Source organism: Macaca fascicularis, chromosome 7 (genome assembly GCF_037993035.2).
Source record: "Macaca fascicularis isolate 582-1 chromosome 7, T2T-MFA8v1.1".
NCBI classification, from domain to species: Eukaryota; Metazoa; Chordata; class Mammalia; order Primates; family Cercopithecidae; genus Macaca; species Macaca fascicularis.
This window is the reverse complement of record NC_088381.1, coordinates 88,083,398-88,109,260: the sequence shown is the minus strand read 5'-3', so window position 1 is coordinate 88,109,260 and position 25,863 is coordinate 88,083,398. Positions and strand designations below refer to the sequence as shown.

The 25,863-nt window shown below is 41.5% G+C and overlaps 1 protein-coding gene and 1 pseudogene across 3 annotated transcripts; one reads left to right on the top strand and one right to left on the bottom strand.

The window, feature by feature from the left end:
• Positions 1-5,130: 5,130 nt before the first annotated feature.
• Positions 5,131-12,669, bottom strand: RNASE10 (ribonuclease A family member 10 (inactive)). 3 transcript variants are annotated; one of them, XM_005560696.5, is made up of 3 exons: positions 12,484-12,669; positions 11,622-11,722; positions 5,131-8,709 (listed from the first exon to the last, which is right to left on the bottom strand). In XM_005560696.5, exons 1-3 carry the CDS (start codon positions 12,540-12,542, stop codon positions 8,057-8,059), a joined length of 813 nt encoding a protein of 270 aa, XP_005560753.2. In that variant the 5' UTR covers positions 12,543-12,669; the 3' UTR covers positions 5,131-8,056. The 3 variants fall into 3 exon arrangements, with proteins under 3 accessions (XP_005560753.2, XP_015308980.2, XP_065404639.1); XM_015453494.4 differs by having other exon boundaries at positions 11,630-11,722; positions 12,484-12,628; XM_065548567.2 differs by lacking the exon at positions 11,622-11,722.
• Positions 12,656-14,054, top strand: LOC107130269 (prostaglandin E synthase 3-like; annotated as a pseudogene).
• Positions 14,055-25,863: the final 11,809 nt, after the last annotated feature.

The following is a 25,863-nucleotide window of genomic DNA, read 5'->3' as shown; positions in this document are numbered from 1 at the left end:
AAGGACATAACCTTTTAGGCATTGTCAACAAGGAGACCCCCATAGGCTGGAGGCTATGCTCTGGAGAAGAAGGCACCTGTGAATTCTTGACAGGGAACGCTCAGCAGCTGCGGGATGGCTGCACCTCCCTGGTAAGGGAGATCTATATGTATCAACTGTTCTCAACCTTACAAATATATCATTTTAATACGGTTCTTCTATCATTCTAATACGGTTGCTTGCTGTATGTTTGGTCCTTAGCTAGACCAGCTTTCCAGCGCAGTTCCCAGGGCTGGCTCTAATCACATCACCTTCCTTCTTCCTATCACAATTTTCCCCTCTGGATCTCATTTGTGGATATGTTGCAAAGCCTGTTTCTTTTGTTTTGTTTTAATGACTGTGTACTCAGTAAGTAGGTAGCACAGTGCCAAACTCATGCAAAAGCATTCATAGAATAAGGCTTATTTTGCTTTTTTCTTTTCTTCTTGTCACCTTATAAATGTGCTGAAGACCCCATTATTTGAAGTTAATAATTTTATATCCTTGTGTATAGGATTATGCAATAAGTTTAGAAGGATATAATTCCAAACACTAACCTCATGCTCGTGCTGGCGAGCTGACATTTTGAAACACTGGGATATCCTAGTACTTCCTGAAATCCTATTTCAATAGGTAAATGGACTATTCCGTCTCAACATGAGACTCACATTTCCCTCGTTGCCCCTGTTGCTTAGCCTTAATACCACCATTTTCCTCTTCCCCTTACCTTTCCCCTAAATCCAAACTTTACCTGGTTTCTGAATCATAATTCTTATAAAGAATCAGCCCAGCTGCTCCTGGAAGTGACATCTCCGGGATGTGAACCACTTTCTGAAAACGAAGTGCAGCCCAGTGCAAAAATGTGAAGAGGAGAGAAAGGCAGGTCTACGGGTAGGATACAGGGAATGCAGGCAGGAACATCAACAAATTCCACGCTAAATCAAAGCATTGCTGAAAATGACGGCAACTCTGTGCCCTGGAGTTCCTTTTGACCCCACCAGCAATGAATCTCTGCTGGATAACATAACTTCGTTTCATGGGAAGGAGAAGGCTTGAAAAGAACCAACTGAGTCTACCCTGCCTGGTAGACTGAGCACTTGAGGGAGGCAAGGAGGTGAGTTCTTGTCGAGGGCCTAATAAGGACATAACACATGAGACATTACCTTGGATACAGCCACAACCAGAGTTGCCTCTACTGTGTGTGGCCCTGGGCTAAATTTTTTTTGGCGGAAGGGTGAGGAAGAGGGCCCTATCTATATAACAGTTTCATGTTTAAATATATTACAAAATTTATGAGCCCAAGTGAAGTATCATGATTTGTCAATGAAGTTTTAGAATAATGAGAAAAGAAAAGATACTATATATATTTCTATATTGTCCAATCAGTGTATATGGAGATTCTTTGGGGTGTCCAGATATCATCTCTTCCTGTTAAATCTAGGAATCATTTCTTCATGCTCTTTATTGTGAAAAGTACCATTCTTGAATAATTTCATGTCTCCAACCACAAGAAAAAAGTGTATAGCACTGCTACAGCTCTTCAAAACCTATTTAAATTGAAACAATTTGTATCTTCTTGCCTCTGTAGTTTCCTAGTGCCATTTAATGCCGGTTATAGTGTTACCCATGACAGGGAATTATCCACTGTATGGCCTAAATACCAACTCCCAATGACTCTCTCAAAGGTTACTTTATTACTTTACATTGTTGATGATGATCACAAATGCAAGTCTTATCCAGAATATGCAAGAAAATGAGAATGATGATTAATTTTCAGGCAATGTAGAATTTGCCATTTGGAATTTTGTAGTATAAACATAAAACATATCTTCTAATCATATTTTCTCTTGAACTCTTTAAGCCATAATTACTGCATTCCTAGAACATGACCTCTTTCACAACTAATCACATTCCTACCTTCCACACATCGCCACCAGCAAGGGACCTGTTGGCAGAGTGAAAAAAGCATCCCGTTCATGCAAGGAGTGATTATCCTTCATCTTGCACAGATTAAGACCAACCCAAGAGAGCATGTTATCACCTACCAGTTGGAGGCAAGAGAGAACATTGATAGGAAATGCCCCACTGGGGCTGGGAGCGGTGGCTCATGCCTGTAATCCCAGCATTTTGGGAGGCTAAGGTGGGTGGATCACTTGAGGCCAGGATACATACAGACCAGCCTGTATGTATCCACATACAGACATGGTGAAACCCCGTCTCTACTAAAAATACAAAAATTAGCCAGACATGGTGTCAAGTCCAGCTGTACATGCCAGGCATGCGCCTGTAATCCCAGCTATTTGGGAGGCCAAGGCCAGAGAATTGCTTGAACCTGGGAGGCAGAGGTTGCAATGTGCCAAGATGGTGCCACTGCACTCCAGCCCGGGCGACAGAGTGAGACTCCCTCTCAAAAAAAAAAAAAAAAAAAAGAAGAAATTCCTCATTGGCACTGAGGAGCAAGAGTCTCAAAATCCTTACAGAAGACAGGAGTAGTCACTCCACACCTCCACATGGTATGTATCTTACAAAAGGAATGAAGTAACTGTTTGCGTGTCAGCAGTGGGGAGTTCACAGGGTAAGAACATGTACTGCTACTACCCCTGGGTGCTATAGACCAGAATTAGCAAAAGCCAGCAAAACAGCAAAAGCCTCCACACATGCAGCTCAAGCCTTAAGATCAGTAGTAAATGGTCACCGGTGGCCCAGAGTCCTGGATGCATCCTGTGTCCAGGATATATTTGAATCATCCAAAATCAAGTGTTAGCACCTTTCTGATGGTCCACTCTGGTGATCTCACACACAAAAAAATACCACACCAGCCAGAAGGAGAAATCCATTTACCAGGCCACCCTCCTGGAACCAGGCCCTGGCCTTAGGGCCCCAGAAGGACCCTCTTAGGTGCAAGTCTAAGAACTCCTTTTTTTTTTTTTTTTTTTTTTTTTTTTTGAGACAGAGCCTCCTCATTCCATAACCCAGGCTGGAGAGGAGTGGTGAGATCTCTGCTCACTGTAACCTCCGCCTTCCAGGTCCAAGCAATTCTCCTGCCTCAGCCTCCCAAGTAGCTGGGATTACAGGCATCCGCCACCACGTCCAGCATTTTTTTTTTTTTTTTTTTTTTGTATTTTTAGTAGAGACGTGGTTTCACCACGTTAGCCAGCACGGTCTCGAACTCCTGACCTCAGGTGATCCACCCACCTCAACCTCCCAAAGTGTTGGGATTACAGGCATAAGCCACCATGCCTGACCAAATCTCAGAACTCTTTTGTGGCACCTAGTTGATCACACATGGCAGTGGGGAGACTGTGCTCCAAAGGGGAGAAATGGGACCCGGGCCCACACCGGTCCTAGGCTAAGCTCAGAGCACCCTAACCACATGGCTGCTGGCCTCAGCCAGTCCCAGATACTGTAGCAGGGGAACCTCAGCCAGTCCCAGATACTGTAGCGGGGGAACTTCCTATGTGGAAGGCACTCCAAAGTATAGGGGAGCCCTGAGGGCAGTGGCCCTGCTTGCTCAAGTATAAGGACTCTACTGGCCCTAGAATATAAATTTTGTGGCCATCCAAGGAATGAGATTTAATAAGATCCCACATATCTGCATACTGCCAACAACCTGAAACTCAAACCTGTGCTGACGGTCTTGCCCTTCGTGTTATAGTGCTGCTTCCAGAAGGACTCCGTCAAAATACCATGGGCAGTGAGCCCTGCAACATCACCACCAAATGCAGCTGCCATTCACTGAACCCTACCGTGGGCTGTTCAATCTCGTCTAATCCTCACAACAACCCTATAAAGTAGGTATGATCATTATCTAACTTTACTGATAAGAAACCTCAGATTCTGAGAGCTGAGGGCAATTCCCAGAGTCACAACTGGTTTTTTTCGAGGGGCAAAGCTGAGATATTCTCACATCTATCCCAAGAATTGGTTCTTTTCTCCTACAGCACACCACATCAGATTATTTAATAACCTGAGCAATTCAACATCTTTGTTAACAGTTTTGAAACATTAATTCACAGAAAAACTGGTAGGCTCCAAGATGCCTGGACCCCACCTGATGTCTAGACTCCAACTCAGACTAATTAAATAACCAATATTGCTAGAAGAGGGCCCTGGAATTGTTTTTAATTAAAAAAAATTTAAACTCCCCAAGGTAATGTTTTGTTGTTGTTTGTTTGTTTGCTTGTTTTGAGACAGAGTCTTGCTCTGTCGTCCAGGCTGGAGTGCAATGGCGCAATCTTGGCTCACCGCAACCTCCACCTCCCAGGTTCAAATGATTCTCCTGTCTCAGCTTCCCGAGTAGCTGGGACTACTGGCTTGCGCCACCATGCCGGGCTAATTTTTGTATTTTTAGTAGAGATGGGATTTTGCCATGTTGGCCAGGCTGGTCTTGAACTCCTGATCTCAGGTGATCCACCTGCCTTGGCCTCCCGAAGTGTTGGGATTACAGGCGTGAGCCACCACGCCTGGCCAGCAATGTTAATAAGCAGCAAAGTTCAGAACAACTTAAAACACATTTTTTTTTTGAGACAGGGTCTCAATCTGTCACCCAGGCTGGAGTGCGGTGGTGCAATCATAGCTCAGTGCATCCTTTATCTCTGGGGCTCATGCAATCTTCCCACCTCAGCCTCCCAAATAGCTGGGATCACAGGCATGTGCCACCACGCCTGGCTAATTTTTATATTTTTTGTAGAGATGAGGTCTCCCTGTGTTGCCCAGGCTGGTCCTGAACTCCTGGGCTCAAGTGTTCTTCCCACCTCAGCCTCCCAAAGTGTTAGGATTACAGGCATAAGCCACCACACCTGACCAAAAACTTGTACAGAGTGTTCTGAAGACAATATTTGAGTGTCTTCCAAACAGCAGAGGAGATATCCCTTGGCCAATAAGTAGACAGTCATTGATTAATAAATGTGTCAAAGAAGAATATAGAAGAAACTTATAATACAGATCCTTCCACAAAGATGCTAGTGGCCTAACTAGGATCATATATGGTATACTCAAATTAATTAAGGGCTAATTAAACAGTTATATATAGATCCCACAATTTCTTACTTGAAACTTTTGGGGCCAATGCATTTTGGCCAACATTTTCAGATTTTAAAAAGCACCATTGTATGTTAAAGTGTGTATGTTTATATCATATATGACTAACACACTCTTAGAAGGGCCTACTCACAACAAAACACAGTGATATTACCACAGTGAAATATGTAATGGTCGCATAGCATAAATAAAGAAGATAAATAGCCTCACATTGTCAGTCTAGTCAGGTGTCATATCTAAATGAGTTTTGGGGCCACTTTGAAAAAAAAACTTTCCATTTTCAGAGCTTTAGAGATTTGGGTACTGTAGATAAGGGACTGGGGATCTGTCATATGGGCTCAACATAGATCCTGGAAGTATAGAGAGGAAGCGACATTGGAATTAGAAGACTTGGCAAAAGTCTTGTGAATGAGGCAGAATTTGAGCTACAGTGAGTTGATTTTCTGTCCCTGGGAGGTGAGGTCCCACAATGCCTTGTCACCCTATTATCAGCCATGGAAGCTATATTTTCCTGCTTGAGCCACTAGAGGCCTGTATTTTGTAAATGCTTTCCTGAGATAGTCTACATGGTCAGATTAAACAGAAAAATGAAAACAAAACAAAACAAAAAAACACATGACCACTGAGATTTGCCCAAAATGAAGACCTGGAGGAGATGAGCATACTCATCAAACAGCGCCGGAACCCTTAGGGAGAGAAGCTGGAGGGAACCTGAAGAGGATGGAGCCACATCAGAATACTACAGAATATAGGCTTTAATCCCTGGCTAATTCCATTCTCTTGATAATTCACTCCATACAATGGAGACCTTTCACATTTCATTCCTAAATCCTTGGTTCACCTACCAGACAGATCACTAACATGGCCGATTTTCTCTGACGCCTATTCTTCTTTCCCCTCTTCCCATCCCATTTCTCATTTTCTTCTCCCTTGCCTTAGATAACATTTTGTCTCTTTCCCCAGACAGGGATTCGCCCTCAGGAATCTGCCTTGGCTGAGTCATCACCTTTCACCACTTCATCACCACCTCTAAAACATCAGGGTAGCCCACAGATGGACACATACTTCCTGTCCACTATTATTAGAATTACTTGGGAGACAACACTGTTCCTAAGAGGTTATTGCTGGAAGTGAGTCAGAGGTATAAGGGATATATTGAATCAGGGAAGTCTAGGAGGTTACTAGAGTGGTTGCCTGTCTGTGAAAACAGGAAGAATAAAGTAAACTGGAGAATAAAGAAAGAAAGAATAGGAAAATGCAAGCCAGGTCAGAGTAAAGCAAACTGTTCTTCCCTTCAGTCTCCCATTTATGTATGTCCCTGACTTAGTCTATAATAGTCTAGGAATGTGAAGCACAGAAAAACTCTAAGGGAAGGAAATCTCAAAATCCAGTCACACAGTGAATCCTTACAGCTATGTTCTCAGATTCCTCGCCTCCCTAAGCATGACTAACTACACTATTTCTCATTTGAATTTAGAGGAAATAGGCTGAGGAGAGGCCACTTGCATCTTCTACGTATCCAGCCACACAGCTTCTCTTCTCCTTGATTAAGTGTGATACCTTCTCTGCAGAAATTATTCTTTCACCAACTTTCTTGTTCTTTAGAGCAAGAAAGCGGAAATAATGCTAAATGAGAAAAAGCCTGTCTCTTATCCCATTCATTCCACATCTACTGGGCACCTAATATAAGCACTATTCTGCTTCTGGACATAATTCAAAAGATTGCTCACTCTCACTTTCTCTTTCTCTCTTTTCCTCTCTCTTTTTCTCACTCTCTTGACCCACCCTCTTCCAACTCCCTGTGCCAGACTCTGACTATAGGACTAACATCTGCTTACATGACTGACTATAGGACCAACATAGCATAAGTGATCAGTATCAGCTGACTGAATCTCTAAAAGGACCCAGATAAAGAGAAGGGAAGGCCCAAAAAGAAAAAGAAGAGGAAAGGGAGAGGCTGGGCGCAGTGGCTCACACCTGTAATCCCAGCACTTTGGGATGCCGAGGTGGGTGGATCACCTGAGGTCAGGAGTTCGAGACCAGCCTGGCCAAAATGGAGAAACCCCGTCTCTACTAAAAATACAAAATTAGCTGAGCGTGGTGGCGCATGCCTGTAATCCCAGCTACTCGAGAGGCCGAGGCAGGAGAATCGCTTGAACCCGGGAGGCTGAGGTTGTGGTGAGCCGAGATCGAGCCATTGCACTCCAGCCTGGGCAACAAGAGTGAAACTTTGTCTCAAAAAAAAAAAAAAAAAAAAAAAAAAGAAAAACAGGAAAAATAAACGAAGAAAAGAAGCAAAGGACAAAAGCAAAGGTAAGAGATAAAAACAAGAAGCAAAGCAAGGAGGCTGGTAGTAAAAGATGGGAAGAAAGAGAAAAGGGCAGTGAAGGGTCAAGAAAAAAGAGTTCTATCCTTGCTCCAGCCCATGTTCTATCTTGGTCTACAGCAGCACACCACCTCCCCAGCAGACCCCCAAACCTAGTCCCTAAATTTTTGCCAGCTCAGAAAAGGAAGCCTGATCCACATGGTCCTCCAGAAGCCGTCACGGATAGAATCACTTTAACTGCATCCACAACACAGAAGTGCAATTGTGCAAAACCCAAGAGTGTTATGTGATTGTTGTAGAGGCTCAGGGTGGATAGCAGGGAAGAACATGGGTAAAGGATACACTAAACTCTTCCAGTCCACATCCAGAGACAAACTTAGAAAAGGAGACAAATCGATGGCCAGGACTACAGTAGGGACTACAGCAGCTCTTCACTTACTCCTTTCCAGGGTAAGGGAAAGGAGAGACGGAGAGCTGAGAGAAACGAGGCATCATTACCTTATTCCACCATCTGTAATCCTAGGAACAAAATGCAAGTTGGGTGACCCACAAGGCAAGGAAGAATTACATCTGCATAATACCTAAGACCAGGAGAACTACATGCGAAAGAAGAAGTAAAAAAGGAAGAGGAACAGGAGAAGGTGAAGAGTAAAAAGATGATGAGTTGCTTCATTATCCAGTGGGTAACTGGAGTTTCACGTCATTACAGGTTATAATAATGTGCTTTTTTATAACAGAAGTTAGGTAATTGCAGTTAGGAGTGACCTGGTCTGGTTTGGACAGCTCGCACAATGTCAAATCAAAAGGTCGGGAGCTTTTGTGACATTTTCCCCCCTTGAGCTCACAGGCAATGACAGGACTGTTACAGACAGCTTTGACTGTCTTTAGATCCTCATGGATGAATGCATACTGGGCTATGCAACTCTGATTGGGCTCCTTCATCTTGTGTGCCATCATTTCATTGCATTCTCTATCTGTCTGGTCAAGCCTAAGATAGTCTTTGTTGCTCTGAAAGAGAGCTGAGGCTCTGAGCATCTTGTTTCCTCCAACCTCATCTTCATTGAGGATGGGATCTTCCGGCCAGCCAGGTTGCACCACTTCTTTGTTGCCAAGTACCAGCGTTTCTGTGGTTTGGGTGCCATCTCCCTCCTCAGTGGCCTCAGTTTCGTCCTGTGAGTCACTGGACCAAAATTCATTGAGCGGTTGATCACTCTCCTCCAAGACTGCTGCAGCCATTTGAAGCCCCAGCCCCAGGCCCATCCCCAGGCCCAGCATCAGCATCAGCAACATGAACAAGATCTGCACCAGATTCAGCTTCATTTTGCCTGGAGAGGAAGCGGGAAATGGAAGAACGTGACTTTGAGACCAAAATTGGCTCCAGTAGAGACTGTAGTCTCCCTAAGCCCTACAGCATTGTATTTGGGGTCTCCTCTCCCTTCTCCACATTACCCTCTTCAAGGCAGTGATTTCTCTTTCCTTTCCCATTTCTCTTGTTCCTCCCCACCACATTCCCTGTTGCTGTGTAATAAAATGTGGAAGTTTCCTCATGTTCCTTCTCTTGAAGACTAGGAAGATGACCAGGGGAAGCAGTTCTGGGGTAATTTACATATGGTAAATCAGTGAGGAAAGTTGACATCAACCAATTCTTTTTTTTTTTTTTTCCTTTTTGAGACAGAGTCTTGCTCTGTCACCCAGACTGGAGTACAGTGGCACCATCATAGCTCACTGAAGCCTCAATCTCCCAGGGTCAAGTGATCCTCCTGCTTCAGCCTCCCAAGTAGCTGGGATCACAGGCACACACTACCATGCCCAGCTCTTTTTTTTTTTTTTTTTTTTGAAACGAGTCTTGCTATGTTGCCCAGGTTGGTCTCGAACTCCTGGGGTCAATTAATCATCCCACTTTGGCCAAAGTGCTGGGATTGGAAGTGTGAGCCACCATGCTCCTGACATCAATTGATTCTTAAACAGAAATTCGTTCCAAATAACCAGAGAATGATTGAGAAGACAAGTATGTACAGTGTCACACTCTCCTTTAGGGAAATTCTTGTAGAAAGCCTTGTTCTCAACCTAGGACTAGATTTACCACAGAATACCAGCTCTTTATTTTTATCCCAAATTTGCTTTTGCTCATTCAAGTATCTATTACTCTTCTTGCTACCCACCTTCCCCACAAAAGATAAAAAGGAATAGAAAAAGTACCACAGACCATTCTTAGTCCTAAGCTGAGGCTGGAGGGAAGATGTGCAATTTTACATCTCAGGCCCCTGATGAAGCTGTATCTTGTCAAGACAGATTCCTTCTACTACTAAAGATCTCTTAACACCTGGGTAGTCTTGCTGATTAACTTTGTACTCTCAGGGAAGAAATGGAATAAGAATGAAACCAAAGAAAATCAAACAATTGACCTGCTGCGGGTTCCCTTACTCATAAAGATCCTAAGGAGGCCAGGCTTGGTGGCTCATACCTGTAATCCCAGCACTTTGGGAGGCCGAGGCAGGTGGATCACCTGAGGTTAGGAGTTCAAGACCAGCCTGGCCGACATGGTGAAACCCCATCTCTACTAAAAATACAAAAATTAGCCGGCATGGTGCCACACACCTGTAGTCCCAGCCACTCGGGAGGCTGAGGCACGAGAATTGCTTGAACCCAGTAGAAGGCCAAGATGGTGCCACTGCACTACAGCCTGTGTGACAGAATGAGATTCTGTCTCAAAAAAAAAAAAAAAAATCCTAAGGAGAGCTGAGCATGCATCTTTGTCTGCTAGGCCAGTCTCATCCCCTTAACAAAGAGAGACATTCCCTGCCAGAAAAAAAAAAAAATTGCTATGAAGAACATTATTGAGGCAATTGATAAAATTATAATCTCTGTAGTAGATAAGAGTATTATGGCAGTCCCCCTCATCCACAGGGAATATGTTTCATGACCCCAGTGAATGTCTAAAGCCCTATATGCCCTGTTTTCTTCCTATACATAGATATCTACATAAGTTTAATTTATAAATTAGACAATGTGTATTAACAACAACTAATAAAATAGAACAATTATAACAATGTACTGTTCAAATTTTGCAGATAAAAATTCTTTCTTACTGTAGATTTTACCAATTGCAGCATATGCTTCCCCCCCTTTCCTTATTAAGTTGAGAAACTTTCACCTTTTCACTTAAAGGGAGCAGTTTACGGGTTCTTTTTGAATATCTGAATTGCCAGCATCATCATTCTTGCACTTTGGGGCTATTATTAGGTAAGATAAGGGTTACGTGAACACAAGCACTGAGATACCTTGGTGGTGCATCTGATAACGGATACTAAGTCGCTAGTGGGTGGGTGGTGTCTACAACATGGATACACTGGACAAAGGGATGATTCACATCCCAGGTAGGATGCAGTGAGACAGTGAGAGATTTCATCACATTACTCAGAAGAGCATGCAACTTTAAATTATGAATTGTTTATTTCTAGAATTTGCCATTTAATATTTTCAGACCATAGTTGACCATGGGTAACTGAAGCTGGGTAGGGAGAACCACTGTATATATGTGTTTGATATACTGAATGTAAAACTGTACCTTGATTATTTAAGAAAAGATCCTTCTTCTTAGCAGATGCACACTGAAATATTAAGGAGGAAAAGAGCACAACGTATGCAATATACTCTCAAATGCTTCAGAATATAGATATATGGATGTGTATACATGTGTGTGTTTACAGAGAGAGAAAGAAAATGATAAAAAATAAATAGGGGAGCCTGGGCACAGTGGCTCACGCCTGCAATTCCAGTACTTTGGGAGACTGAGACAGGCAGATCACTGGAGTCCTGGAGTTTGAGACCAGCCTGGGCAACATGGTGAAACCCTGTCTCTACAAAAAATACAAAAAAATTAGCCTGGCATGGTGGTGTGTGTCTGTCGTCCCAGGTACCCGGCAGGCTGAGGTGGGAGGATGGTTTGAGTCCAGGAAGTTGAGGCTGCAGTGAGCCACGATCCAACTGCTACACCCCAGCCTGGGCAACTGGAGTGAGAATCTATCTATAAATAAATAAATAAATAAATAAATAAATAAATAAATAAAGGAAGTTTAAAAAAATAATGTATCCGGATAAAGAATATTCATGAGTTCCCTGAATTATTATTGCAATTTTTCTGTAAAGTTGAAAATATATTTTAAAAAGTATTTATTTTTAAAAAGAGAGCAGCTCCATGTTGTTTCTTGAGGCACCCAACACCTCTGTGACTTACCTACATACCTAAGAAGCTGCAGAGATTCTTGTGTCCTCTCGTTCCCCAAGTTCTTCCCTCCCAGGGTTTCCTTCTTGGTGAGCAGTGCCCTGGCTGCTAGTCTGAAGAAAAGTAGTTATCTTCTGGTGGTCCATGTGCTCTTAAACACATACTTACTTCCTAAACCCAACCCCTCTTTCACTTCCTCCACCTAGCACTGAGCAAACACACTCAGCCAATTGTTTCTGTTCCCATAAACACTTTGAAGTGAGGCTATCTGGGCACTGAGACAGATCCAGACATCCAAGACAGGAAATGTCTCCAGCCTGGGAAATTGCAGACAGTTTTGTTTCATGGATCAATTGTTCTGCTCCTGAGTTACACCCACTATCCTGTGGTTTATGCAGCCTGACCTTGTGCATGAATTTCAAGTTTAGTCTTTTCTTGTATTTGCTACATGTACACATGTACTTCCTTTAATTCTCTCCTATAATTTCTGCAGTGTCAAGATCTTTGGCCTTTATTTGGTCATCTCTCCAACATAATTATTTTGCTTTTCACACTTTACAAGTGTATTATGACAAGATTTAGAGTATTTGAGTCAATCATGAGTTTTCACATATCTTTACCTATACCTTTATTCCAGTTGTTCACTCTCTACTCCCTCTTTCCATTCCCCCAGCCAATAATCACATTCCCATAAAAATAACCAGATTTTGCAAATCTGATCATTTAGCCCTAGATAGGAGACTATCCAAAGCAGCACTATCCTTATCAATCCCTATAGTCTGGGTGAATAAAACCAGGAGGGTTACAATGTTGATCCTCAAGGTTCACTTCTTTAGCAAAAATTGACATTATGAGATAATATTTTTAAAATCACCCTGGAGACACTTTCCTCTTCTCCCCGACCGGAGGAGCCGCTCTTTCCGCGCAGTGCATTCTGGGGACCGAGGTCGAGCCCGCCGCTGCCGCCGTTGCCTGAGGGAAGCGAGAAGAGGCCGCGACCGGAGAGAAAACGCGGAGTCGCCGCTGGAGAGAAGTGGACTCCCTAGCAGCAGCCGCCGCCAGAGAGGCCCGCCCACCTGTTCGTCCGTCTCCCTGCCCCGTTCACAGTGCAGCCTGCTTCTGCAAAGTGGTACGATCGAAGGGACTATGTCTTCATTGAATTTTGTGTTGAAGACAGTAAGGATGATAATGTAAATTTTGAAAAATCCAAACTTACATTCAGGTGTCTCGGAGGAAGTGATAATTTTAAGCATTTAAATGGAATTGATCTTTTTCACTGTATTGATCCAAATGATTCCAAGCATGAAAGAACGGACAGATCAATTTTATGTTGTTTACAAAAAGGAGAATCTGGCCAGTCATGGCCAAGGTTAACAAAATAAAGGGCAAAGCTTAATTGGCTTAGTGTCGACTTCAATAATTGGGAAGACTGGGAAGATGATTCAGATGAAGACATGTCTAATTTTGATCGTTTCTCTGAAATGATGAACAACATGGGTGGTGAAGAGGATGTAGATTTACCAGAAGTAGATGGAGCAGATGATGATTCACAAGACAGTGATGATGAAAAAATGCCAGATCTGGAGTAAGGAATATTGTCATCACTTGGATTTTGAGAAAGAAAATAACTTCTTTGCAAGATTTCATAATTGAGAGAATTCCTGAGTTGATAGCTCTAAAGGCAGATGTTGTATTTGCCTACTTTAACCCATTTTTCAACCTGTTTGTTTTTTAAAAGGCTTCACTAAGGGTTGATATGTACCATTGTATGGGGCAATTTTAAGTCAGCTAAGGCAATAACCTTATGCATGAACATTTCCCAGACTTTCATGAAGCTGTTGAGGTCCTAGGCAATTGATGCAGCTGTTGTGATAAATACATACATCTCACCTAAGTCTCCTTTTCTTCTTAACATAGATACTGACATGATAGGAAGCTCTCAGCTTAGGGAAAGAGAACTAAATTTTAGATTATAGAACATGGATTCAAAAGTGGCTGGAACAAATTGGCTGACACCTTACTGGTAACCTGCTATTCCTCTGGTGTTACCCTTCAGGATTGTTCCACTAAAATTTATTTTTCAAAAAATTTACTTCACATCATTCTATGTAAGTGTGTATCTTAGCTAAAACTAGAGAATGCCCTAACTTAGATGGTTTTTGAAGCCTATACATTTGGTATTGTTTGACCCTTAAGCTTTTACATCTTTTAGCGTGGAGGATGAAGAAAGCTGTACATTGTTGCTTAAGAGTCTGTACATTTAGACCAGATTTGTATTTGCACTGTCAAGTATGGCAAATGAGTGAAAAATGTTTAATACACTATTGGATTTTTTATTTATTTTTTTGATTCAGCTTATACCAGGGCTGAAAACCTCAGTTTATGTTCATGACAGTGGGGATTTTTTTAAATGTCTACATTCTGTCTAATAAACTGTTGGAAGACTTATTGGCTGTCCTTTTAAAAAAACAACAAATAAATAAAAAAAAAGTAAAATCACCCTGGAGACTGTTAAAGCACTATTAAAAAACCTCTGTAGACATAAACACGATCTTTTAAGATGTTTTCCTAAACTGTGGTATACAAAAATAAAAAATAAAAATAAAAGAAGATGTTTTCCTTAGTCCTTCAGGCAGAAGTTTTCAAATGGTGGTCTAGGAGCCACCTCTGTGAGTTACAAAGTCTCCTGGGCTGACTTTTCGCAGTGCTGGTGTTTATAATTCACAATAAGAACACTAACACCAACTACCAGTATTGAGCACTTCCTTTCTCAAGGCACTTACTGCATTTCACCCTCACATTTGCTTGTGCTATCCCTCTTTGGTGTCTATTTTGCCCATTTATTCTGGTGAGGTCTATTTGCAATGTGAAAAGAAAATTAAGAATTCTTCACTGAGCCCAGTAGCAGTTTAAGGTCAGCAGGGGTAATGTATTCAGCAACCACGCATCACCTGCTTCTTTATAACTAAAGTGTTTTGTTACTGCTAGAGATCATTTGAAATTAACCTTTAATTAAATATAAAGAAAGAATCTAAGTCTGTATAAGTATAACCTTTAGACCGGACAGGTTTTTATTTTCTTTTTTTTTTTTCTTTTTCTAGGCTACAGTTTTCTCATCTTCTAAATTTGAATCGTTCTTGGACATAAAATGGTTTATAATACTAAAAACAGTTTAAATAAAAAATGAACAAATTTGGATAATAGTAGCACTTACTTCACAGGGCTGTTGTAAATATTATATAAGACACTGCATGTAAAAGGCTAAATGTAGTAGTTGTTGTTGTTATTGCTCTTACATAGTGATTACCAACACATGCTCATTACCCACCCAATCAATATCATTTTCTGTTTAGAAATAGCACATGCTAAGGACCGTGGCTACCAACACTGCTCACTGGATCTTCTAGAAGAGTCAACCAGTATCCTGGAATCTTATAGAAGGAATTATGAGAAGGCTGATATAGGATGACCCTCATTTCACAAATAAAGAAGTGGCTCAAGTAAGTTAATATCCCAAATGCTACAGATAACTAATAGCAGTTCTGATACTAAAACCCCTGACTTATAGTTAAGAAAAATTTATGACAGATAAATAAGTAGATGGTGTATAAATGATAGGTAGACAGATAGATAGGTGTAAAGAGATAGCAGTAGAAAAGATTGATGTTAAAACTGAACCCTACAATTCTCCCAGTTTGTTTCCTAGAAAGAGTTTTCAGGCTGTGGCACAGACAGGGAGACCCAGGCAGAGTCCGCCAGTCTTCCTGAGCTGAGGAGATAAAATTGGGGGACCAAAGAAGCCAAGGCAACTGGAGTTCACAGAGCACAGTACCAGAGAGGACAGAATTGCAGAGAGAACTTCAGAGATCTGGAGTGACAAGATACCACTGCGTATCTATCAGAATGGCTGAAAGAATAAACAGCGAAAATACCAATTGCTGGCAAGGATGCAGAGAAACTGGATACATGCATACATTAACAGTGAAAATATAAAGTGTTATGGCCACTCTGTAAAATAGTTTGTCAGATTCCTTTTTTTGTTGATACATAATAGTTGTACATATTTGTGGGGTTTTGATACATTCATACAATGTTCAATGATTAAATCAGAGTAATTGGGATATCCATTACCTCAAGCATTTATCATGTCTTTATGTTGAGAACATTCCAAATCTTCTAACCATTTTGAAATATACAATAAATTTTTGATAACTATGGTTATCCTGCTGTGCTAGTGAACACTGTAACTTACTCCTTCTAACCGTATGTGCTTACCATACAACCCAGCAATTGCACTCCTTGGCATTTAACCCAGAGAAATGAAAACATATTTTCACATAAAAACCTGTACAGAAATAAAATAGCAGTTTTATTCATAATATTCAAAACCTGAAAACCATCCAAATGTTCTTCAGTGGGTGACATGTTAAGCAAACCATGGTACATGTACCATGGAGTACGACTCAGCAGTAAAAAGGAATGAACTATTGATACACACAATAAATTAGATGCATCTCAAGGGCATTATACTAAGTGAAAAAAATGTATCATCAAGTAGCCATGTACTGTATGATTCCATTTACATAACATGGAGAACAGATTCATAGTTTCCTGGGGCAGGGATCATTGGGATAGGGATATATGTGTGACTACAAAGAGGTATCACCAGGGAGATCTTTGTGGTGATGGAATAGTTCTGTATCTTGATTGCAGTGGTGGTTACAGGAATAAACAGATAATAAAATGACTTGTAACTACACACACACACACAGACACACACACGTCACACTGATGTTTATTTCCTGGTTTTGATATTGTACTCTTTAAGTGAGATAAAACCACTGGGGAAAACTGATGATGGGTACATGGGAACTCTCTATACTATCTTTGCAACTTTCTGTGAATCTATAATTATTTCAAAATAAAGTTTTTCAAAGTGTTAATGCTCATTATAGAAGTTTTACATAATAGTATATAGAAACACACAAATACACACACAAGACCCTCATCCTACTGTTATTTACATTTTGATGTGTATCTTTGCAATCTTCCTCCACCCAACTCAACCCCATGTTGATGTTAAGTTCAACATGTCTATTGAAACTACAAGTTGGCCGGGCACGGTGGCTCAGGCTTATAATCCCAACACTTTGGGAGGCCGAGGCAGGCAGATCACCTGAGGTCAGGAGTTCAAGAACAGCCTGGCCAACATGGTGAAACCCCATCTCTATTAAAAATACAAAAATTAGCCAGGCTTGGTGGAGGGCACCTGTAATCCCAGCTACTTGGAGACTTAGACAGGAGAATCACTTGAACCTGGGAGATGGAGGTTGCAGTGAGTCGAGACTGCACCATTGCACTCCATCCTGGGCAAGAAAAACAAAACTCCATTCCATCTCCAAAAAAAAAAAAAAAAAAAAAACAGGAAAAAAAACAAGAAAGAAAAAAGAAAACTGCAAGTTGAGATGTCAAGTGGTAGTTGGACATAGTAGATATAGCAATCCGGAGTTCAGAAGAGTCTAGTCTGGAAATATAAATTTGAGACATATCAGCATATGGTTATGTATCTGAAGTCATGAGACTGGATGACAGTGTCAAGAGAAGATTTTTTTTTTTTAACTTTGTTTTGTTTGTTTTTAAGATGGGGGAAATAATAGCTTGTTTGTTGATAGTAAAGACACAGTAGAGAGGAAAAACATAATGCAGGAGTGAAAGAAGATATTTGTTAGAGCAATAGTTTGAGTGCTCAGACAGAATAGATTGCCTGGGTTTATGTGTGTAAATGTGTTATGTTATCTATGAATTACACTTCAGGACAGTAAAAGGGAAACAACATGTTTGCTATGAAAGGTTGGATCTGGTGACGTGGTTGAGAACCAGTGGTTTGGAAGAATCAGTAATGGTTAGGGTCTTGCTACACTGTGTACGCATGAGTTTTTCCTTAATTCTTCAATTGCTGCTGCTCCAGTTGACTGGATGTAAGAATCCAGCTCAGCTGTGGGATGGAGGCTTTGCAGGTATGAGGTCTCTCTTGGGATGTGAGACATGGGAACAGCAGAAGGGAAAGAATACTGAGCAATGCTTTTCTAATAAGGAATTAGTCTCTGTTGTGGGTCCCAAAGAAGCCATTATCTTTTTTCCTACGGATTTTTCTCATTCACATGCCCACCAGATAAACAAAGTCTGTGGTGGGGGAGGGCCACTTTTTCAGAAACCGCCATGTTATTTGAGATGACCCAGTATCTAAACACGGTCTTCCATCAGGATCCCAGAGTGCTCGATTGTGTGCAGATCACAGCATCAGTCTACCCACCAAACACAAAGGGACCTAGCCTATTTAACATCTTCCTAGTACAGGCTTTCTTATGATATTATGTAGTATAATTCTTCTTACAGAAACGTTTCTGAAGATTATACTTTGCTTAAGGGTAGCCAGCAAAGGGGGTAAACAAATGAAAACCTAACCTATACTCTATAAACAGACCGTACAAACTAGCACTGAGTTGACTTCACCAGGAGGAAGAGCCTTTCTTCTCATTCATACAAAAATGCTGTTTGGGCTTTCTGGGGACCTAAACAGACGGCTCTACATTTTAGTTCATTTTCACATAAGTAACCTCGTGTGATCCTCACAACTTCCCCACCAAGTAAGACAGTCTCAAATTACTTCTTTAGTTTTACAATAAAACTGTTAAGTGACTCGCCTGAGGCCACATAGGTAGCGGGTGGCAGAACAGGAATGAGGCCCTGATCTGCTGACTTCCACCCATAGTTTTTTCTTTTTCAGCATCTACCTAGACTCTGATAATGTGTTCCAGTTGAAATCATTTCCATGGACCTAGAGAACAATTGGTTACCAGTGATTCCAAAAACAATCTTGAATATATAAGATAGGTATTTTTAGTTATTATTAAGAATCACAATTCACATTTGTAAAATGAACTACACAGACCTGCTCACAATCTGTAGAACCCAACCCTTCTTAACTCTGCCTGCTACTTTATTCTTATGATCCTTGTTCCCTCTCTCTAATCATTGTAGTTCCTCTGATCTAGCTTTCTACCTGTTCAGGCCCTGCATAGCCACGGGTTCCGTCCATGGATTACCCTCTGGGGGCGTTACCACATTATGTCTTGTTCTTTCTAACTGAGTGATTTGGGTAGCTTCTGCAATCTTGGAAGAATTTTGCTAATAACATATGAACCGTTAGACCACAACCACTCTGGTGCAACAGAAACTTCCAGAACCAACAGTCTACAAAAGGAGCTTCCCAAAATCACATCTAACCTATGAATCACTCCTGCCAAGAAGTTCTTTGTTTTTTTACAGCCTATACCTCTGCTAGAAAAGATGCCAGCTCTCAGATATTCTGGGTGGCATCCTCGATAAAAATCATGCTCAGGCCGGGCGCAGTGGCTCACGCCTGTAATCCCAGCACTTTGGGAGGCTGAGGCAGGTGCATCACTTGAGCACAGGAGTTTGAGACCAGCCCAGGCAACATGGAAAGGCCCTGTTTCTACTAAAAATACAAAAACTAGCGGGGTGCGGTGGTGCGTGCCTGTAGTCCCAGCTACTTTGGAGGCTGAGGTGGGAAGATCACCTGAGCCCATCGTGTTGAGGCTGCGGTGAACTGATACCATGCTGCTGCACTCTGGCCTGGGCAACAGAATGTCTCAAAAAAAAAGAGAAATGTTCAAACATTTTTATCAGTGTAAGTAATATTCACTGCCTTCTTTGAAATAGGCTTAATCATTATCTTTAGAGATATTTCATCTAAAAATCATTGGAAATGACTTTATTATCTGGTTGCATATGTTGAAGAAATAACCAAATTTCTTTGTAAGTTGCATTATTCTTATTTTGAGCCTGCATAACCTTTCACATTTGAAAATTATTGGTAATAAACTAACCACAGTCATTTTAATGCTCTGTCACCTACAGATAGTTTTTACTTTACTCTAATTTTGCCTAAAGGCTCTGCTATAAATTACAGGCCAGAATTTGTGTCTTCAATAAAGAAGGACAGTCTCAAAGCCTCATGAAAAACAATTGTACCAGTTATTTCAAACTACTGATACTTTAAAGCATACACTTGGACATAGGCTTTTGAGGTAACATCACTTAGACAATGCTTAGATCAGGCTGGGTGCAGTGACTCATGCCTACTGTAATCCCAACACTCTGGGAGGGAGAGGCGGGTGGTTCACCCGAGATCAGGAGTTTGAGACCAGTCTGGCCAACATGGCAAAACCCCGTCTATACTAAAAATACAAAAAAATTAGCTGGGCATGGTGGCAGGGGGCCTGTAATCCCAGCTACCTGGGAGGCTGAGGCAGGAGAATCACTTGAACTGGGGAGGTGGAGGTTGCAGAGAATAGAGATCGCACCACTGCACTCGAGCCTAGGTGACAAAGCTAGTCTCCATCTCAAAAAAAAATTTTTTTTTAGATCAAACCTGTGGACTGACTCCAGATTTCCAAAACTCATTTTAGTTAAAAAAAACAAAAAACAAAAAACAAAAACTGCCTAATGACAGCTAACTCAAGTTTCAACAGAATAAGAATTAATTACATAAAACTGAATGAACTGATAAAGAGACGTTGTAGTTATTTGTTTGGAACATTGTTTTAAAGTTCTGCCTTCATGTTGATGTTGTTTTAATGTTCTATTCAGAATATATAAAGAAGGTTTTTTTTCTTCTTAAAAATCTCTGTAATTCATACGTTAGCAGCTTTTGTAAATTAAAATATTTATCAAATATAAATATTTTTAAATGATATCTGATTCTTACTGAACTTACTCCAAATAAGAATTCAGAAACTCTTACCACCCTTCTTACTTTTCATAACAGTATAGTTATCTGAATAGGTTCAGCAAGAATCTTTTCTTTTTTACCAGGATATAACAGAAAACCAGTTACACAACCAGGGTGTGGGTCAGAATGTCATTTTTGAGAATGGTGCTCATTTAATCAGCTTTGATGAGCCAATGCCTACAAAATCCTCTCAGGAAAACCCACCTGGGATCTGGTTACAGAGTCCTAGCCTTGCAGAAGGTCAGGAAGTTCAATTCCTAGTTCTTGGTTCCTTACCTTCTTGGCAGGTAAGAAACTTTCAGAAAATGTGAGAACCTTGAGAAGAAAGAAATTCATCAAAATGTATCAGTACTGTGAGTAAAATCTAGTGGAAAGAGATTCTTGAGCTTGGTTTTTCTAAACTCACAATAGCAAATAATAGAGGCTTTTAAAAGTCAGTCTGAGATTTCTTAAGAAAACTTCTAGAAAGAAGTTCATTCTGTGGCCTTGTGAATAGTATATGGCTCTAGATTTACAAAGCAAACTTAAGAAGGCCTATATGGTAAATAAAACTCTTCCACCTGTAGAAATAATCAGGCCAAACTATCAGGATTGCCCTTTTACTTACCTTCTGTCACACTGAGCTGGGAGCTTTCTATGCCATCTCTCTTCTTGTCCTCAGTGACAAGCAAAGTGTCTGGAACAATGAAGGTAGTCAACAACATTTATGAGAAGAATAAATATCAGGTTGTGGAATAGCTTTTGCACCTGATTCCAACCATGAGGCAGCAATGGAAAGCCAGGGAGGCAGGGGGAGGTGCTGGACTCATCAAGCTCGGTTTCCTCTGCCCAGCCTCCAGTTGTACCATGGGGAGACAGAGACTCCATTAAAAATAAACTGCTAATTAACTTTAAAATACTCCAGCAATAAATAAATACATAAAAATAACAAAATAAGGAGAAGAGATGAAACAAGATGGGCAAAATGTTGATTACTGTTGAAGTTGCATGTAATGGGTACTTGGGATTAATCATACTCTTCTCTCTGCTTAAGTGCATGTTTAAAAATTTCAGTAATGGAAAGGAAGAGAAAGGAAAGGAAAAGGAAGGGAAAAGATAAAGGAAGGGAAGGGAAGGGAGGGGAGAGCAGGGGAGAGGAAGGAAGAGGAGGGGAGGAAAGGGAAAGGGAGGGTAAAGGAGGTAAAGGGGAGAAGTGGGGAGGGGGAGGGGAGGGGAAGGGAGGGGAGAGGAAGGAAGGGAAGGGAGAAAGGAAAGAAAAGAAGAAAAGGAATGGAAAGGAAAAGGATAGGAAAGAGGAAAGGAGAAAGGAAAGGAAAAAGGAATGGAAAAAAAAAAAGAAAGAAGGGGAAAGGAAAGGAAACTTGAAGGGGAAGGAAATTACAAAAAGGAAGTCTGCTGACTTTGTAAGGAAGGGGGTCATGAGTAAGTTCAGGCAGTTTTGTTTTGTTTCGGGTTTTTGCACCAGTGTTCCAGGTGTCGTAATCAGAGTGACTCATCTTGAATAAAGGCCAGATGAAGCCAAACCTGCTGGGTTACTTTCCCAGGAAACTGGGCACTGTTAATCACAAGATGTTTATGGTTGAGGAAATGAGTCAATGGAAAAAGGCATTCTTACTTTAAAAATGGGTTTCTTGGATGGCATGGTGGCTCACACCCGTAATCCCGGCACTTCGGGAGGCCAAGGCAGGTAGATTGCTTGATCTCAGGAGTTCCAGACCAGCCATGGGCAATGTCAGGCCTCTGAGCCCAAGTCGGCACGTACAAGTATCCAGATGGCCTGAAGCAACTGAAGAATCACAAAAGAAGTGAAAATGGCCGGTTACTGCCTTAACTGATGACATTACCTTGTGAAAGTCCTTCTCCTGGCTCAGAAGCTCCCCCACTGAGCACCTTGTGACCCCTGCCCCTGCCCGCTAGAGAACAACCCCCTTTGACTGTAATTTTCCACTACCCACCCAAATCCGGTGAAACAGCCCCACCCCTATCTCCCTTCGCTGACTCTTTTCAAACTCAGCCCACCTACACCCAGGTGATTAAAAAACTTTATTGCTCACGCAAAGCTTGTTGGTGGTCTCTTCAAACGGACATGCATGACAGGCAACACGGTGAAACCCTGTCTCTATATAAAAATAAAAATAAAAATTAGCTGGGTGTGGAGACTGAGGTGGGAGAATCCAGGAGGATCGAAGAGGATTGAGTCCAGGAGGTGGAGGCTGCAGTGAGCCTAGATCACACCACAGCACTCCAGCCTGGGTGACAAGAGTGAAACCCCATCTTAAAAAAAAAGGCTGGGGGGAGGGGGTGATGGGTGGGAGGGTTTCTTGCGGTGGTGAAGGTGTAAGCAAATAAATAAATAAAAATAAAAATGGGTTTCACTTTAAAGGTAATACTACACTCATAAATGCTTGCTGAAATCAATAGTTACACCAGAGAATAACAGTACTAGTAGCCTGTCACAACTTGATTGTAAGCCTTTATAATAAAGTAAACTATTCTTAACCTTAATATCCTATATAAGCAAGCATTACATTTAAGGTAGGGGCATTCCTCCTCTTGCTCTCTGAGGATGTCCTACTCTGTAATAGAGTAGTTTCTAATGAACTGTTTTAACTGTACTGTACTCTGTGCCCTGTCCTTAATTCTTTCTTGCCCAAGATCGAAGAACCTGCTCTTGAGGTCTGGGACAGGAATCCTTTTCCAGTAAAACCGGTAGTTGAAACCACTCCCTGCTCCACCTCTGACTTCCTTTTTTGTTCTGAGAGAGGATCTGTAAAACACTAGCAGTTTTGAGGAAGAGTGAGCCCTAGGGAGGGAAGTGCTCAGTGGCCTTGTGCTAGCTCGCGTTCTCGAAGTCAGCCTCACTCCACACACTGGCCTTTTCCTGATCCCTTTCGGGTCTGAGACTGGGCAGTGGTCAGATACTGCCATGAGTAGATGGGAGTGGAAATACTCAGAGCTGAGGAGGAGGCAGGAGAAGGGGAGCCCAAACTTTCAAACAATTGTCATGATGTGATATTTCAACTTGAGATAGTGGCAAAATAAATTTTAGTGGGAACTGCGTTCAATCCAAATGACAAAATCTCTAAAGTCTGAAGAAGACATATCAGCTAAACTGGTAGCTTCTAATCTTTTAATCATCATGGGTCCTTTTTTCTTTCCTTTTTTTAAATAAAATTTTAAAAATTCCTTCCCAAGTAACTGGGACTATAGGTGGGCACCACCATACCCAGCTAATTTTTTAATTTTTTGTAGAGATGTAGAGATGGGGTTGCCCAACCTATTGGACCCTTTTTATTATTCCCAGTCCCCATAGGCCCCTATAAATATTTGTTAAGAAATAGTTGTAACTTAACAAATGTATTTGGGAGACCATGTCCAAAAAAGCCAGATGGCCACCCAGAAAGGGTTTCGAGAGGTGGAGGTTGCACAATTATCCAAGATACATTAGATCCTATCCTCAATTTACAGGGACAAACTTGATCTTATCTGAGTTTTTCAGTTTCTTTTTTTTGAGACAGAGTCTCACTCTTGTTGCCTAGGTTGGAGTACAGTGGCGTGATGTCAGCTCACTGCAAACTCCGCCTCTCGGGTTCAAGCTTCCCCTGCCTCAGCCTCCCAAGTAGCTGGGATTACAGGCACCCGCCACCACACCTGGCTAATTTTTGTATTTTTAGTAGAGATGGAGTTTCACCATTTTGGCCAGGGTGATCTCGAACTCTGGACCTCAGGTGATCTGCCTGCCTTGGCCTCCCAAAGTGCTGGGATTATAGGCATGAGCCACTGTGTCCGGCAAGTTTTTCACTTTCATGCGACTGACTCACACCAACCAATCCCCAATTAAAATTATGAACAAGATCTACACTGAAAAATATGTGCAGTGAAAATAAACTTGCCCCATACATTCTCTCTCTGACTCAAGTGGGAGACCAAACCTCAGAGAGATGATTGCTTGGTAAGTATCAGTGGTCAGCAGTGTCACAGTTCCTTCAGGCCAGGATAAGTTTGGGAAAATATTTCTGACTTGAAATTAAGAACTGAGCTACTGTCTTATTCCTGGACAATGATGGCTTAGTAGAAAGCAATTCTCATAATTTAGAATTTCCCTTTCCAATTTCCAAACTCTCCTATCTCCTTCTTAAAATACATTAGCATGCTTGTTGATTTGTATTCTTTTATACTCCACCTTGTTCCAAGATAGGATTAAAGTCAGCTTGCAAAACTGTCTGCAATAAATAATAACATGAATCAAATTTAGGTGGGAGAAAAGAGGCAGGATACAACTTGATTGATTATGCCATCATTGTATGGAGGCTGAAATCGTTACGCTTCCTGAAGCTGGCATTTTGGTTCCCAGAGCTGAAGTCTGTAAGTCCTTAGCCCTAGTTGACGGATGAGAAGTTTTGATGGTTTAATTCTACAAATGGTGACTACTATTTACCAAATGCTGGTTTGACCTGATTTAATTCTCAGGTGGTACTAATAATTTCAACTGTTGAAGAAATTTTGCCATTTAATATTCATACCTACGAATTACCACTTTATTTTCCCATTTGTATTAATAAAAATGAATAAATGAATAAAACTTACCAAAAAAGAGTTTTTAATAAGAATGAGATGACCACAATGGTTTGAATAGTTCAAATAAACTTAGTTTTAGTTGGTATGTTGTAGCCTCATTCAGAGTAAATGTGTGGTTTCCAGTAAGATGCCTGACATGTTAAAATTAGCTCACAGACCTTCATTTTTACATTTGACGCCTAGAAACAATCTTGAAAGGACAGCCAACAACCATACGAAAAACAAAATAGAAACCACCTAAGTCAAGAAGGTAGACACAAATGCCCCTCAATTTGCAAATAGATATTTCCCCTGCACCAAGAATCACCCCATGGGAGGAGCAACTGAGTTAAAATTTCAGGATGAAAGGGTTTGCTTTCTCTTCATGAAACTGTGTCTAGTGCTGTAGTCAGGTAATGATGATGATCAAGGTAATATTAGCGATCCAAGGAGCAGAGGCTTTTTCCATGCAGAGCTGGTATACCCTGGTAGGGCCACCAGGTGGACAAGCCAGTCCATCTGCACGATGCTACTAAATGGCGGGTCACAGAACCAAAGAAAGGAACAACTCGCCAGAAGAATCTCTGCCTTTTCTGAACCTTTTTTTTTTTTTTTTTTAATTGAGATGGAGTCTCGCTCTGTCGCCTGGCTAGAGGGCAGTGGTGCGATCTCGGTTCACTGCAACCTCTGCCTCCTGGGTTCAAGCCATTCTCCTGCCTCAGCCTCCCGAGTAGCTGGGACTACAGGTGCCCGCCACCACGTCTGGCTAATTTTTTGTATTTTTAGTGGAGACAGGGTTTCACCATGTCAGCCAGGATGGTCTCGATCTCCTGACCTCAAGATCCCCCTGCCTTGGCCTCCCAAAGCACTGGGATTACAGGC